At 47.9% G+C, this 14998-nt stretch overlaps 1 protein-coding gene across 6 annotated transcripts in view; it reads left to right on the top strand.

The window, feature by feature from the left end:
- Nucleotides 1-14998, top strand: part of dysf (dysferlin, limb girdle muscular dystrophy 2B (autosomal recessive)) — a 456546-nt gene that overhangs the window by 323456 nt on the left and 118092 nt on the right. For all 6 annotated transcript variants that reach the window (XM_085975973.1, XM_085975981.1, XM_085976004.1 and 3 more), the window contains one exon: nt 14714-14895. In XM_085975973.1, coding sequence (XP_085832099.1) covers nt 14714-14895 — 182 coding nt within the window. The remainder of the gene's footprint in view (nt 1-14713; nt 14896-14998) is intronic.

The raw sequence follows: 14998 nt of genomic DNA, 5'->3' as shown, positions 1-14998 counted from the left end.
GTCTGCTTGGAGGAGTCATTGATTTAACATTGTCACTAAAAAAGTGAGGAGAGAGGTTGGGAGAAGTTTCTTTTATGCTGAGGGCTGTTGGTGCATGGTCTACTTTGCCACAGAGTGTTGAAGTCTGGGACCATTGCATCTTTAAAAGGAGACTTGGATAATTACAAAGTATTACATTGTATTTACAGCACAGAAACAGGCCATTCGGCCCAACTGGTCCGTGCCGGCGTTTATGCTCCACACCAGCCTCCTCCCACCTCTCTTCATCTCAGCCTTTCACCATATCCTTCTATTCCTTTCTCCCTCATGTGTTTATCGAGCTTCCCCTTAAATGTATCTCTGCTATTCGCCTCAACCGCTCCCTGTGGCAGCGAGTTCCACATTCTCACCACTCTCTGGGTAAAGAGGTTTCTCCTGAATTCCCTATTGGATTTATCAGTGACTGTCTTATATTGATGGGCCTCTAGTTCTGGTCTCCCCAACAAGTGGAAACATCTTCTCTACGTCTACCCTGTCAAACCCTTTCATAATCTTAAAGCCCTCTGTCAGGTCACCCCTCAGTCTTCTCTTTTCTAGAGAAAAGAGCCCCAGGCAGTTCAATCTTTCCTGATAGGTAGAACCTCTCAGTTCTGGTATCATTCTAGTAAATCTTTTTTTCCTACCTTCTCCAGCGACTCTATATCCTTTTTATAATATGGAGGGCGGAACTGTTCACAGTGCTCCAAGTGTGGTCTAACCAAGGTAGCGCTGTCACCTCTGAGTCAGAGGGTTGTGTGCTCATAAGAACATAAGAAACAGGGGCAGGAGTCGGCCATTCGGCCCCTCGAGCCTGCTCCACCATTCCTGCCCTATCCCCATATCCCTTGATTCCTTTAATATTCAAAAATCTATCGATCTCTGTCTTGAATATACTCAACAACTGAGCCTCCACAGCCCTCTGGGGTAGAGAATTCCAAAGATTCACCACCCTCTGATTGAAGAAATTTCTCCTCATCTCAGTCCTAAATGGCCGACCCCTTATTCTGAGACTGTGACCCCTGGTTCTAGACTCCCCAGCCAGGGGAAACATCCTCCCTGCATCTACCCTGTCAAGCCCTGTAAGAATTTTGTATGTTTCAATGAGATCCCCTCTCATTCTTCTAAACTCTAGAGAATATAGGCCTAGTCTACTCAATCTCTCCTCATAGGACAATCCCCCCATCCCAGGAATCAGTCTAGTGATTCTTTCTTTGCACTCCCTGTAAGGCAAGTATATCCTCCCTTAGGTAAGGAGATCCTTCCCACTCCAAAGACTTGAGCACATAAACCAGGCTGACAATTCCAGCGCAGTGCTGAGGGAGCGCCGCACTGTCGGAGGTGCCGTCTTTCGGATGAGATGTTAAACCGAGGCCCAGTCTGCTCTCTCAGGTGGATGTAAAAGATCCCACGGCACTATTTCGAAGAAGAGCAGGGGGGCGTTCTCCCCGGTGTCCTGGGGCCAATATTTATCCCTCAACCAACATCTCAAAAAGAACAGATGATCTGGTCATTATCACATTGCTGTTTGTGGGAGCTTGTTGTGCGCAAATTGACTGCCGTGTTTCCTACATTACAACAGTGACTACACTTCAAAAAGTACTTGATTGGTTTTAAAGCACTTTGGGATGTCCTGAGGTTGTGCAAGGTGCTACAGAAATGCACAGTCTTTTTTTTTCTTGAACATAATGGGGAGATTTGGGTAGAAGAATTAACAGTAGCCCGGAGAGAGCTTTAGAAAGAGTTTCGAAGCTGTGACTGGTGAAGGAGCAGCAAGAGACCAGCAGTTGCTGCTGATTGTCCCAGAAGTTCCATTAGTCGCCCTGACGGTGGATAAACTGAGCTTGAGAGCAGAGATAAAGTTGTCTCAGGACACTTTGGACGGATCGAGACACCAGGTGCGATGGGCAGATTGTTTACGGAATGACTGAACCCAGATGTAACAACAGATGGATAAGGCTGAGGAATGAAACCTTCCATTGTGCCAATCACTTCACTGGCACAGATCGAAGAGTCAAGCAGCAGAGTTCTCGACCACGGTCCCAGCTGGATGACTTACAAGATGGGCTCCAAACAAAACAGGTCTGCTTTACAGAGTGTGATTTGCTTCAGGCTATTTTGCAAGAGGCAAGTATGAGAAAATCGAGAAGCCCCATTGCTAAGGAGCAGATAAAGTGTAAAAGGCAGGATTGATGGTTTTCTGAACGTCCTCCAACAGTCCCTCAAAGGACCACTGGTTAGATGTCAGCTGTGGCTCAATGGATTGCACTCTCACCTCTGAGTCAGAAGGTCGTGAGTTCAAGTCCCACTCCAAGAGACTTGAGCACAATATTCCAGGCTGACACTCCCAATGCAGTACTGAGGGAGTGCTGCACTGTCAGAGGGGTGGTACTGAGGGAGTGCCGCACTGTCGGAGGGGCAGTACTGAGAGAGTGCTGCACTGTCGGAGGGGCAGTACTGAGGGAGCGCTGCACTGTCGGAGGGGCAGTACTGAGGGAGCGCCGCACTGTCAGAGGGGCAGTACTGAGGGAGCACTGCACTGTCAGAGGGGCAGTACTGAGGGAGCGCTGCACTGTCGGAGGGGCAGTACTGAGGGAGCGCTGCACTGTCGGAGGGGCAGTACTGAGGGAGTGCCGCACTGTCGGAGGGGCAGTACTGAGGGAGTGCCGCACTGTCGGAGGGGCAGTACTGAGGGAGTGCTGCACTGTCGGAGGGGCAGTACTGAGGGAGTGCTGCACTGTCGGAGGGGCAGTCCTGAGGGAGTGCTGCACTGTCGGAGGGGCAGTACTGAGGGAGTGCCGCACTGTCGGAGGGGCAGTACTGAGGGAGCGCTGCACTGTCGGAGGGGCAGTACTGATGGAATGCTGCACTGTCGGAGGGGCAGTACTGAGGGAGTGCTGCACTGTGGGAGGGGCAGTACTGAGGGAGTGCTGCACTGTGGGAGGGGCAGTACTGAGGGAATGCTGCACTGTCAGAGGTGCCGTCTTTCAGATGAGACGTTAAACCGAGGCCCCGTCTGCCTTCTCGGGTGGATGTAAAAGATCGCACGCCGCTATTCGAAGCCCTGCCCTCAACCAACATAACTAAAGTAAACAGATGATCTGGCCATTCTCTCATTGCTGTTTGTGGGAGCTTGCTGTGTACAAATTGGTTGTCGCGTTTCCTACATTACAACAGTGACCACACTTCAAAAAAGTGCTTCGTTGGCTGTGAAGCGCTTTGGGACTTCGAGGTGGTGAAAGGCGCTATAGCAATGCAAGTTCCTTCTTTTAGTGAGGAGGTTGCTCAGCGCCCATATGGGCGGAGGGTGTGTGGTGCAGACTCCGCCCACTTGTACCTCAAAATTACAATCGGGGGCCCTGTGTACGTCGGAGCACCCAGATTTGCATATCACAAGAGGCCTCCTGCCCGAAACAAGCAGATGCTGCGGCCACCCATCTCGAGACCCCACCCAGAGGGCCAGGACAAACGCGGCATTCTCGTGGCCACCACCGACCGACTCGCGCAAGGCAGGCGTTGGCCTCGCTGAACTCTGGAGACTGTCCGTTTCATCATGGGGCGGTTAGAGTTGGACGTTCTCAGTTTGGAAAAGCGGAGGCTTCAAAAAGCATTAAAAAAAAATAAGAAAGGATTCAGCGGATGAATTCACCCAAAGCGTACTCATAGAGTCTTAATGCCAGAAGGAGGCCATTCGGCCCATCGTGCTTGTGCTGGCTCTTTGAAAGTGCGATCCAATTAGTCCCAATCCCCCTGCTCTTCCCCCATAGCCCTGCAAATTTTTCCTTTTCAAGTATTTATCCAATTCTCTTTTGAAAGTTACTATTGAATCTGCTTCCACCACCCTTTCAGGCAGTGCATTCCAGATCACAACAACTCGCTGTGTAAAAAAATGTTTCCTCATGTCGCCTCTGGTTCCTTTGCCAATTACCTTAAATCTGTGTCCTCTGGTTACAGTATTGTGTGCAGTTTTGTTCGCCTTATCTGAGGAAGGATGTTCTTGCCATGGAGGGAGTGCAGCGAAGATTCACCAGACTGATACCTGGGATGGCAGGATTGACTTATGAGGGGAGATTGGGTCGATTGGGTTTATACTCGCTGGAGTTTAGAAGAATGAGAGGGGATCTCATTGAAACTTATAAAATTCTAACAGGACTAGACAGACTAGATGCAGGAAGGCTGTTCCTGATGGCGGGGGAGTCCAGAACCAGGGGTCACAGTCTAAAGATAAGGGGTAAGCCATTTAGGACAGAGATGAGGAGGAATTTCTTCACCCAGAGAGTGGTGAACCTGTGGAATTCTCGACCACAAAAGGCAGTTGAGGCCAATTCATTAAATATATTCAAGAAGGAGTTAGATATATTTCTTAAGGCTAAAGGGATCAAGAAATATGGGGAGAAAGCAGTGACAGGGTACTGAATTTGGATATTCAGTCATGATCTCATTAAATGGCGGAGCAGGCTCGAGGGGCCGAATGGCCTACTCCTGCTCCTATCTTCTATGTTTCTATGTCTATGTTTCTATGTTACTGACCCTCCTGCCACTGGAAACAGTTGAACACCTCTGTTAAATCTCCCCTTAACCTTCTCTGCTCTGAGGAGAACAACCCCAGCTTCTCTAGTCTCTCCGCTGGTAGTGTTGTGGAATAAGTAACCAGGATAAGATATCGGCCCAGAATTTGCCGCGGGAGGTCAACGAACGGCGCCTGCTGTTAGTTAGACTTTCCCTTGCCCATTTAACGTTGACGATATTTTGCCCTGGAAGTTGCTGAAAGTGCGAAATGGAAACAGCGCGGCGCCTCCTACAGAGCATCTGGGACCTGAGTGAACCAGGCAAGCAACTGTGTGTCTCCTTACCCAATCAGATTGAAGGATTGTGAAATTAACTGTGCAAGGACTGAGAAGGGAGTTTAAGATGGAATAGTGAATTCAATCAGGTACAGAAAGTGAAATAAAGAGAGGGAAAGGAAGATTGGATTAAGAGAGCGAACGAAGAACGAAACAGAAAGAAAAAGTAGAAAAAAGATACAGAGATACATAGAAGATAGGAGCAAGAGTAGGCCATTCGGCCCCTTGAGCCTGCTCCACCATTCAATGAGATCATGGCTGATCATCCAAACTCAGTAGCCTGTCCCTGCTTTCTCCCCATATCCCTTGATCCCTTTAGCCTTAAGAAATATATCTAACTCCTTCTTGAATATATTTAATGAATTGGCCTCAACTGCCTTCTGTGGTAGAGAATTCCACAGGTTCACCACTCTCTGGGTGAAGAAATTCCTCCTCATCTCTGTCCTAAATGGCTTACCCCTTATCTTTAGACTGTGACCCCTGGTTCTGGACTCCCCCGCCATCGGGAACATCCTTCCTGCATCTAGTCTGTCTAGTCCTGTTAGAATTTTATAAGTTTCAATGAGGTCCCCTCTCATTCTTCTAAACTCTAGCGAATATAAGTCTAATTGACCCAATCTCTCTTCATACGTCATTCCTGCCATCCCAGGTATCAATCTGGTGAATCTTCGATGCACTCCCTCCATGGCAAGAACATCCTTCCTCAGATAAGGCGACCAAAACTGCACACAATACTCAAGGTGTGGTCTCACCAAGGCCCTGTACAACTGCAGCAAGACATCCTTGTTCCTGTATTCAAACCCTCTCGCTACGAAGGCCAACACGCCATTCGCCTTCTTAACCGCCTGCTGCACCTGCATGCTTACCTTCAGTGACTGATGCACAAGGACACCCAGGTCTCGTTGCACTTCCCCTTCTCCTAATCTATTGCCATTCAGATAATAATCTGCCTTCCTGTTTTTGCCACCAAAGTGGATAACCTCGCATTTATCTACATTATACTGCATCTGCCATGCATCTGCCCAATCACCAACCTGTCCAAATCATACTGGAGTTTCTCGGCATCCTCCTCACAGCACACACGCCCACCCAGCTTTGTGTTGTCTGCAAACTTGGAGATATTACATCTAGTCCCCTCGTCTAGATCATTAATATATATTGTGAATAGCTGGGGTCCTAGGACCAATCCCTGCGGTACCCCACTAGTCACTGCCTGCCACTCGGAAAAAGACCCGTTTATTCCAACTCTTTGCTTCCTGTCTGCCAACCATTTCTCTATCCAAGTCAGTACCTTGCCCCCAATCCCATGTGCCTTAACTTTACACGCTAATCTCTTATGCGGGACCTTATCGAAAGCCTTCTGAAAGTCCAAATACACCACATCCACTGGTTCTCCCTTATCTATTCTACCAGTTACATCCTCAAAAAATTCCAGCGGATTAGTCAAGCACGATTTACCTTTTGTAAATCCATGTTGACTTTGTCCGATCCTGTCACTGTTTTCCAAGTGTTCTGCTATTACATCTTTATTTTAATTTTAATTTTTCAATTAAAAAATCTCCAACAACAAATGAGGCAATTAGATTGACTTCTGGAGAGAGAAGTGTTTGCAGGATGCAAGGGTTTGGTTGACTGGTCCCACGGGATCTTTCTGCGGGACCTCGGTTTAACATCTCATCCAAACGAGAGGTGGGTCGGAGAGCGTTTGAAGTTTGTAGCAAATCTGTGGGAGTGTTTTTCACAGTCAATTGAAAGCTGCAATCGCATCCTTCATTTTAAGGAGTGTTGCACCTTCTTTGCTTATGTAGGATATCCAGCACAGAAACAGGCCATTCGGCCCAACCAGTCCATGCCGGCGTTTATGCTCCACTCGAGCCTCCTCCCGTCTTTCCTCATCTAAATCTATCAGCATAACCCTCTATTCCCTTCTCCCTCATATGCTTGTCCAGCCTCCCCTTAAATACATCTGTACTATTCGCCTCAACCACTCCCTGTGGGAGCGAGTTCCACATTCTCACCACTCTCTGGGTTAAGAAGTTTCTCCTGAATTCCCTATTTGATTTCTTGGTGACTCTCTCATATTGATGGCCTCTAGTTTTATTTTTTCCCACAAATGGAAACATTCTCTCTGTGTCTACTTTATCAAAACCTTTCATAATTTTAAGGACCTCTATCAGGTCACCCCTCAGCCTTTTTCAAGAGAAAAGAGACCCAGCCTGTTCATCCTTTCCTGATAGGTATAACCTCACATTTCTGGTATCATCCTTGTAATCTTCTCTGCACCCTCTCCAGTGCCTCTATATCCTCTTTATAATATGGCGACCAGAACTGTACGCAGTACTCCAAGTGTGGTCTAACCAGGGTTCGATACAGAATCACACAGAATCACAGAAACCCCACAGTGCAGATAAAGGCCATTTTGGCCCATCGAGCCTGCACCGACACATATTCCACCCGATCCCCGTAACCCCTGCACCAACACATATCCCACCCTATCCCCGTAACCCCACGTATTTAATCCCCCTAACACTAAGGGTCAACCTATCATAGCCAATCAACCTAACCCGCACGTCTTTGGACTGTGGGAGGAAACCGGAGCACCCGGAGAAAACCCACGCAAACACGGGGAGAATGTGCAAACTCCACACAGACAGTCACCCGAGGCCGGATTCGAACCCGGGTCCCTGGCGCTGTGAGGCAACAGTGCTAACCACTATGCCACCGTGCCGCCCGGGATACAGGTTTGGAATAACTCCTCTTTCTGCATCCTAGTATGATGGTTAAGCCAGATCTGAGCAGCTTGCTGGTCAGAAAGATCTGGATCAGTAGGCCGAGGAGGCCAGTCTTCCTGTGGCAAGAAAGGTAGCTATCATTGTGGGGCACGGTAGTGTAGTGGTTATATTACTGGGCTAATAATCCAGACGGCGACCAGTTAAAATCCCACTGTGGCTGTTTGAGAATTTTAATGCAGATTAAAAAGAAAATGTGGAAATAAAAAGCTGGTCTCGGTAAAAGTGACCAGGGAAGCTGCCAGATTGTGGTTAAAACCCAACTGGTTCACTCATGTTCTTACAAGGAAGGAAAGCGGCCTGTACGTGACTCCAGTCACACACCTACTTGGTTGACTCTTAGCTGTACTCTGAACTGGCCGAGCAAGTCACTCAGTTGTATCAAAGTGCTGTTCCCAACCTAACAGCACTGTGGGAGTACCTTCACCTCACGGACTGCAGCGGTTCAAGAAGGCGGCTCACCGCCACCTTCTCAAGGGGCAACTAGGGATGGGCAATAAATGCTGGCCTTGCCAGCGACACCCACATCCCGAGAATGGTCTGGGCATACAGATGCATAAATTGCTAAAAAAAATAGCAACGCAAGCTGATACGGTCATGAAGAGGAATAGAATACAAAAAAATTGAGGTGATAATTTTATGTGGAACCTTGGTTGGATCATACTTGGAGTGCTGTGCACAGTTCTGGTCTCCATACTACAAAAAGGATATAGAAGCACTGGAAAAATTTCAGAAAATTACAAAGATGATACCAGGATTGAAATGATTCAGCTGTCACATGGGTACGGTCGCGTAGTGGTTATGTTACTTGAACTAGTAATCCAAAGGCCTGGAATTAATGAGTTCAAATCCCACCACAACAGCTGGGGAATTTAAATTCAGTTAACATAAATCTGGAATTAAAAAAAGCTAGTATTAGTAATGGTGACCATGAGATTGTCATTAAGAACATAAATTTGGCCCCTTGAGCCTACTCTGCCATTTAATAAGATCATGGCTGATCTTCTACCTCAACTGCACTATCCCCATATCCCTTGATTCCTCTAATATCCAAAAAAATCTATTGATTTCTGTCTTACCTAACGAAAGACATACTTGCCTTAGAAGGAGTGCAGTGAAGGTTCACCAGACTGGTTCCTGGGATGAGGGGGTTGCCCTATGAGGAGAGATTGAGTAGACTAGGCTTATATTCCTTTGGGTTTAGAAGAATGAGAGGTGATCTAATTGAAACATATACAATTCTTAAGGGGTTACTGCTGGGATAAATGTTTCCCCTGGCTGGGGAATCTAGAACACAGGCTCACAGTCATAGAATAAGGGGTTGACCATTTAGGACTGAGATGGGGAGAAATTTCTTCACTCAAAGGGTTGTGAATCTTTGGAATTCTCTATCCCAGAGAGCTGCGGATGCTCAGTCGTTGAGTATATTCAAGACAGAGGCCGATATATTTTTGGGCATTACGGGATATAGGGATAGTGCAGGAAGGTGGAGTTAAGGTAGAAGATTAACCATGATCTTGTTGAATGGCGGAGCAGGCTTGAAGGGCCAAATGGCCCACTCCAGCTCCTATTTCTTATGTTCTTATGAATATACCCAATGACTGAGCCTCCACAGCGCTCTGGGGTAGAGCCACCTCTTTTAAAACCCTAGGATGTAGACCATCAGGTCCAGGGGATTTATCAGCTTTCAGTCCCATTAATTTCTCCAGTACTATTTTTTAAAATAATACTAATTTCTTTCAGTTCCTCATTCTCGCTAGACCCTTGGTTCTCCACTATTTCCGGGAGGTTTTTTTTGCGTCTTCTTCCGTGAAGACAGACACAAAATATTTGTTTAATTTCTCTGCCATTTCCTTATTTCCCATTATAAGTTCTCCTTGGAGGGAGTGCAGCGAAGATTCACCAGACTGATACCTGGGATGACAGGAATGACGTATGAAGAGAGATTGGGTCGATGAGGCTTATATTCGCTAGAGTTTAGAAGAATGAGAGGGGATCTCATTGACACTTATAAAATTCTAACAGGACTAGACAGACTAGATGCAGGAAGGATGTTCCCAATGGCCGGGGAGTCCAGAACCAGGGGTCACAGTCTAAAGATAAGGGGTAAGCCATTTAGGATTGAGATGAGGAGGAATTTCTTCACCCAGAGAGTGGTGAACCTGTGGAATTCTCTACCACAGAAGGCAGTTGAGGCCAATTCATTAAATATATTCAAGAAGGAGTTGGATATATTTCTTAAGGCTAAAGGGATCAAGGGATATGGGGAGAAAGCAGGGACAGGGTACTGAATTTGGATGATCAGCCATGATCGCATTGAATGGCGGAGCAGGCTCGAGGGGCTGAATGGCCTACTCCTGCTCCTATCTTCTATGTTTCTTCTATGTTTCTATGTTTCCTGTCTTTAGGGAAGGGAATCTGCTGCCCTTACCCGGTCTGGCCTATATGTGACTCCAGACCCACAGCAACGTGGTTGACTCTTAACTGCCCTCTGAAATGGCCGAGCGAGACACTCAGTTGTCTCACCACCACCATCTCGAGGGCAATTCGGGATGGGCAATAAAATGCTGGCCTTGCCGGCGACGTCCTCATTCCGTGAATGAATAAAAAAAGGAAGGAGCAGGCTGGGGCTCTTTTCTCTGGAAAAGAGAAGGCTGTGAGGTGAGTCCTTTAAAATTATGAAGGGGTTTGATTGGGTAGATGTGGAGAAAGTGCTTCCACTTGTGGGCGAGTGCAGAACAAGGGGGCAGAAATATCAGATAGTCACTCAGATCAAATCAAGAACTTACGAGGATTTTCCTTACACAGAGAGTGTTGAGAATGTGGAATTCGCTGTCACAGGGTGTGGTTGGAGCGGACAGCGCTGATGGAGTTTAGGGGAGGCTTGATGCAAAGATGAGGGAGAAGGGAATAGAGGGATACAGGGGGACAGGGTGGAAAGAGGTAATTAGAGTTGGGAGGAGACTCGTGTGGAGTATAGTAGATTAGATGGGCCAAAGGGCCTGTAGATTCCAGGGGTGTGCATCTGTTTATGCCACTGACGGCACAGCAGCCTCGGGGAGGGGGAGGGGTACGTCAGGCCGAAACCTTGTCCTGCGACTGAGGTAACTGAAGGCAGCAGAATTATTTCATTCATGTTGCAGCGCCCCTGGTAAAGAAAAGAAAGGCTTGCATTTCTATAGCGCCTTTCACCATCTCAGGATGTCTCAAAGTGCATAACAGCCAATGAAGTACTTTTTGAAGTGTAATCACTGTTGTAATGTTGAAAACGCGGCAGCCAATTTGCGCACAGCAAGTTCCCACAAACAGTAATGTGATAATGACCAGATCATCTGTTTTAGTGATGTTGGTTGAGGGATAAATATTGGCCAGGACACCGGGGAGAACTCCCCCTGCTCTTCTTCGAAATAGTGCCATGGGATCTTTTACATCCACCTGAGAGAGCAGACGGGGCCTCGGTTTAACATCTCAACCGAAAGACGGCACCTCTGACAGTGCGGCACTCCCTCAGTACCGCAGTGGGAGTGTCAGCCTGGATTGCGGCCTCAAGTCTCTGGAGCGGGGACTCGAACCCACAACTCTGAATCAGTCTACGGACCGAGCCAAGGCTGACACCTCAAGACCAGGGCTGCCTTTGCGGAAACACTACTGTGAGGCCCCAGCAGGTTATCTCTTTTTAATGAGAGCTTACAAGGGACCGACTGTGTGTGCGTGCGTGGGTGTGTGAGTGCGTGTGTGTGGTGTGTGATGTGTGTGGGTGTGTGAGTGCGTGTGTGTGGTGTGTGTGAGTGTGTGGGTGTGTGTGTGTGTGGGGTGTATGTGTGTGTGTGGGGGGGGTGTGTGTGTGGGGGCCACACACAGGAGAGAGAGAGAGGAGGGAAAGGTCAGGACCTAAACAAGGAAAATATAGAAACTAACAGCTGCACTTGGAAAAGCTATAAAACTTGAAGTTAGAGGAGAGAGAACGAGGGGGGCGGGGAGTGGTGGGGGGTGGGGAAGGAGAGGGAAATCCAACATTTGACTGGAAAATCCCAGGCATAGTTTTGATCCGCCGGTGGTTGTAAAGGTCAGTTCATGCGGGCTGTGGAAAGAAGGCTATATATTTTTTTTTAAAGGTTTTTTTTTCCCACCGCAGTTTATATACAGCGACAGTGATTGAGGGCTCGCCGTACGAGCTGCAACCGTCAAGATCCTTTCCAAACCCCAGCCAGCGAGGGTTTTTTTTTAATGGAGATGTACTCTTGTTTATTGTGAAAAGCAGCCCAACTGGGGGCTGTTGGAAATTCTTACAGCAGCAACTTAATGACCTCAGCTTCAAAACAAAAAAGGGGCTCTTGTAAAAAAAAAAAAAAAAAATTCTTTCTGCGCAAATCGTTCCTTGGTTTCGAACAAAAAAGAAACAGTCTATGATTTTCGCACTTTACACAAACCGTGACAAAACCTAACACCTTCGATCTCAGCGTCAGTTTGTTGCTCTTTAATTCTGTGCCGTTTTACCTCAGGTTTTTAAAAACATTTTTGGGAGCCTCGCTCCACCTGGTAGCTTCGTGCAGGGTTGAATCTTGAAAAGAAAGGATTCTCATTTCTACAGCGTCTTTCACCACCTCAGGACGTCCCAAAGCGCTTTACAGTCAATGAAGTACTATTTTGAAGTGTAGTCACTGTTGTAATTTAGGAAACGTGGCAGCCAATTTGCGCACAGCAAGCTCCCACAAATAGCGATGTGATAATGACCAGAGAATCTGTTTTTAGTGATGTTGATGGAGGGATAAACATTGGCCCCAGGACACCGGGGAGAACTCCCCCTGCTCTTCTTCGATATAGTGGGCGTGGGATCTTTTACGTCCACCTGAGAGGGCAGACAGGGCCTCGGTTTAATGCCTCATCCGAAAGATGGACATATGAGGAGAGGTTGAGTAGATTGGGACTCTACTCATTGGAGTTCAGAAGAATGAGAGGCGATCTTATTGAAACATATAAGATTGTGAAGGGGTTGGATCGGGTGGATGCGGGGAAGATGTTCCCGATGATGGGTGAAACTAGAACTAGGGGGCATAGTCTTAGAATAAGGGGCTGCTCTTTCAAAACTGAGATGAGGAGGAACTACTTCACTCAGAGGGTGGTAGGTCCATGGAATATGCTGCCCCAAAAAGCTGTAGAAGCTACATCATTACATAAATTTAAAACAGAAATAGACAGTTTCCTAGAAGTAAAGGGAATTAAGGGTTACGGGGAGCGGGCAGGAATTTGGACATGAGTCTAGGTTCGGATCGGACATGGCCCTGTGGGTAGCGGAGCGGGCCCAGGGGCCATGTAGCCTGATCCTGCTCCTATTTCGTGTGTCTAATTCTGTTAGATTGAGGAGATGGTTCTGTGATAGTAGATTGGCGGTTAGGATCAGATCAGCCATGATCTTATTGAATGGCGGAGCAGGCTCGAGGGGCCGATTGGCCTACTCCTGCTCCTATTTCTTATGTTCTTATGGCACCTCCGACAGTGTGGCACTCCCTGAGCGCCGCACTGGGAGTGCCACCCTGGATTTTTGTGCTCAAGTCTCTGGGGCGGGACTTGAACCCACAACCTTCTGACTGAGAGGCGAGAGAGAGAGACTGCTGCCCACTGAGCCACAGCTGACACTTACAGCATAGGAGGAGGGCATTGGGCCCATCGGGCTCGATCTAGAGCTATCCAATTAGTCGCACTCCTCCTGCTCTTTCCCCGTAGCCCTGCAAATGAGCCCTCTTTAAGATCATGTCCAATGATGGGTGGGGTACGGTGACATCAGTCTCGGCGGGGTTGGGGGGAGGGAGTGCGTTTCTATGAATCGATGAAATGATGGGGTCGACGGAGAGAAACTTTTTCCACTGTCGGGGGAGTCTAGGACAGCAACAACAACTTATATTTAGGGTAGTAAAACGTCCCACGGCGCTGCACAGGAGTATTAAACATCTTGAGACCGGGCCACAGAAGGAGAAATCAGGGCAGGTGACCAAAAGCTTGGTCAAAGAGGTAGGTTTTAAGGAGCGCCTTAAAGGAGGAAAGTGAGGTAGCGAGGCGGAGAGGTTTAGGGAGGGAATTCCAGAGCTTAGGGCCGAGGCAACACAGGGAGTGGTTGAGGCAAATAGCATAGATCAATTCAAGAGGAAGCTAGATAAGCACATGAGGGAGAAAGGAATAGAAGATATGCTGATGGGGTGAGATGAGATAACATAGAAACATAGCAACATAGAAGATAGGAGCAGGAGTAGGCCATTTGGCCCCTCGAGCCTGCTCCGCCATTCAATGAGATCATGGCTGATCATCCAAATTCAGTACCCTGTCCCTGCATTCTCCCCATATCCCTTGATCCCTTTAGCCTTAAGAAATATGTCTAACTCCCTCTTGAATATATTTAATGAATTGGCCTCAACTGCCTTCTGTGGTAGAGAATTCCACAGGTTCACCACTCTCTGGATGAAGAAATTCCTCCTCATCTCTGTCCTAAATGGCTTACCCCTTATCCTTAGACTGTGACCCCTGGTTCTGGACTCCCCCGCCATCGGGAACATCCTTCCTGCATCTAGTCTGTCCAGTCCTGTTAGAATTTTATAAGTTTCAAAGAGATCCCTCTCATTCTTCTAAACTCCAGCGAGTATAAGCCCAATTGACCCAATCTCTCCTCATACGTCATTCCTGCCATCCCAGGTATCAGCCTGGTGAATCTTCGCTGAACTCCTTCCATGGCAAGAACATCCTTCCTCAGATAAGGCGACCAAAACTGCACACAATACTGGTGGGAGGAGGCTGGTGTGGCACGGACCAGTGGGGCCGAATGGCCTGTTTCTGTGCTGTAGACTCGATGTCATTGAGCAGTGAGCTGAACCTCCACACAGACTGTGTCCCACTGTTAAGTCGGTCATTCTTGCGCCCATTTGACCCACAAAAACCGGTACAACGCGCACCAATGGGAAACCCCCACCTGTGTCCTTATGTGTCAAAGCCAAGCGGTACTGTGGCGGCTCCGACCCTATTGCACTCTGAGCTCCTTGTGTAAAGCTGAGTGGCTCTCTGTCTTCCTGTTTACAGACCCGTATGCGATTGTCTCGTTCCTGCATCAAAGCCAAGCAACCGTCACCATCAGAGGCACCTTGAACCCCACCTGGGACCAGACGCTAATCTTCTACGAGGTCGAGATTTTCGGCGATCCAGACTTCATTGCCAGGAACCCGCCCGACATCGTGGTTGAGATTTACGATCAAGATACCTACGTAAGTCCGATCGTCAGAGTCATTTATACTGGCTGATCTTACACGGGAACAGCAGGAGGCCGTTCAGCCCCTCGAGACTGTTTCACAGGAACAGGAGGAGGCC

Source organism: Somniosus microcephalus, chromosome 2 (assembly GCF_052327205.1).
Source record: "Somniosus microcephalus isolate GS21.2 chromosome 2, FLI_Smic_1.0, whole genome shotgun sequence".
Lineage (NCBI taxonomy): Eukaryota > Metazoa > Chordata > Chondrichthyes > Squaliformes > Somniosidae > Somniosus > Somniosus microcephalus.
The sequence above is the reverse complement of the archived record's forward strand: the minus strand, read 5'-3'. Positions and strand labels throughout refer to the sequence as shown.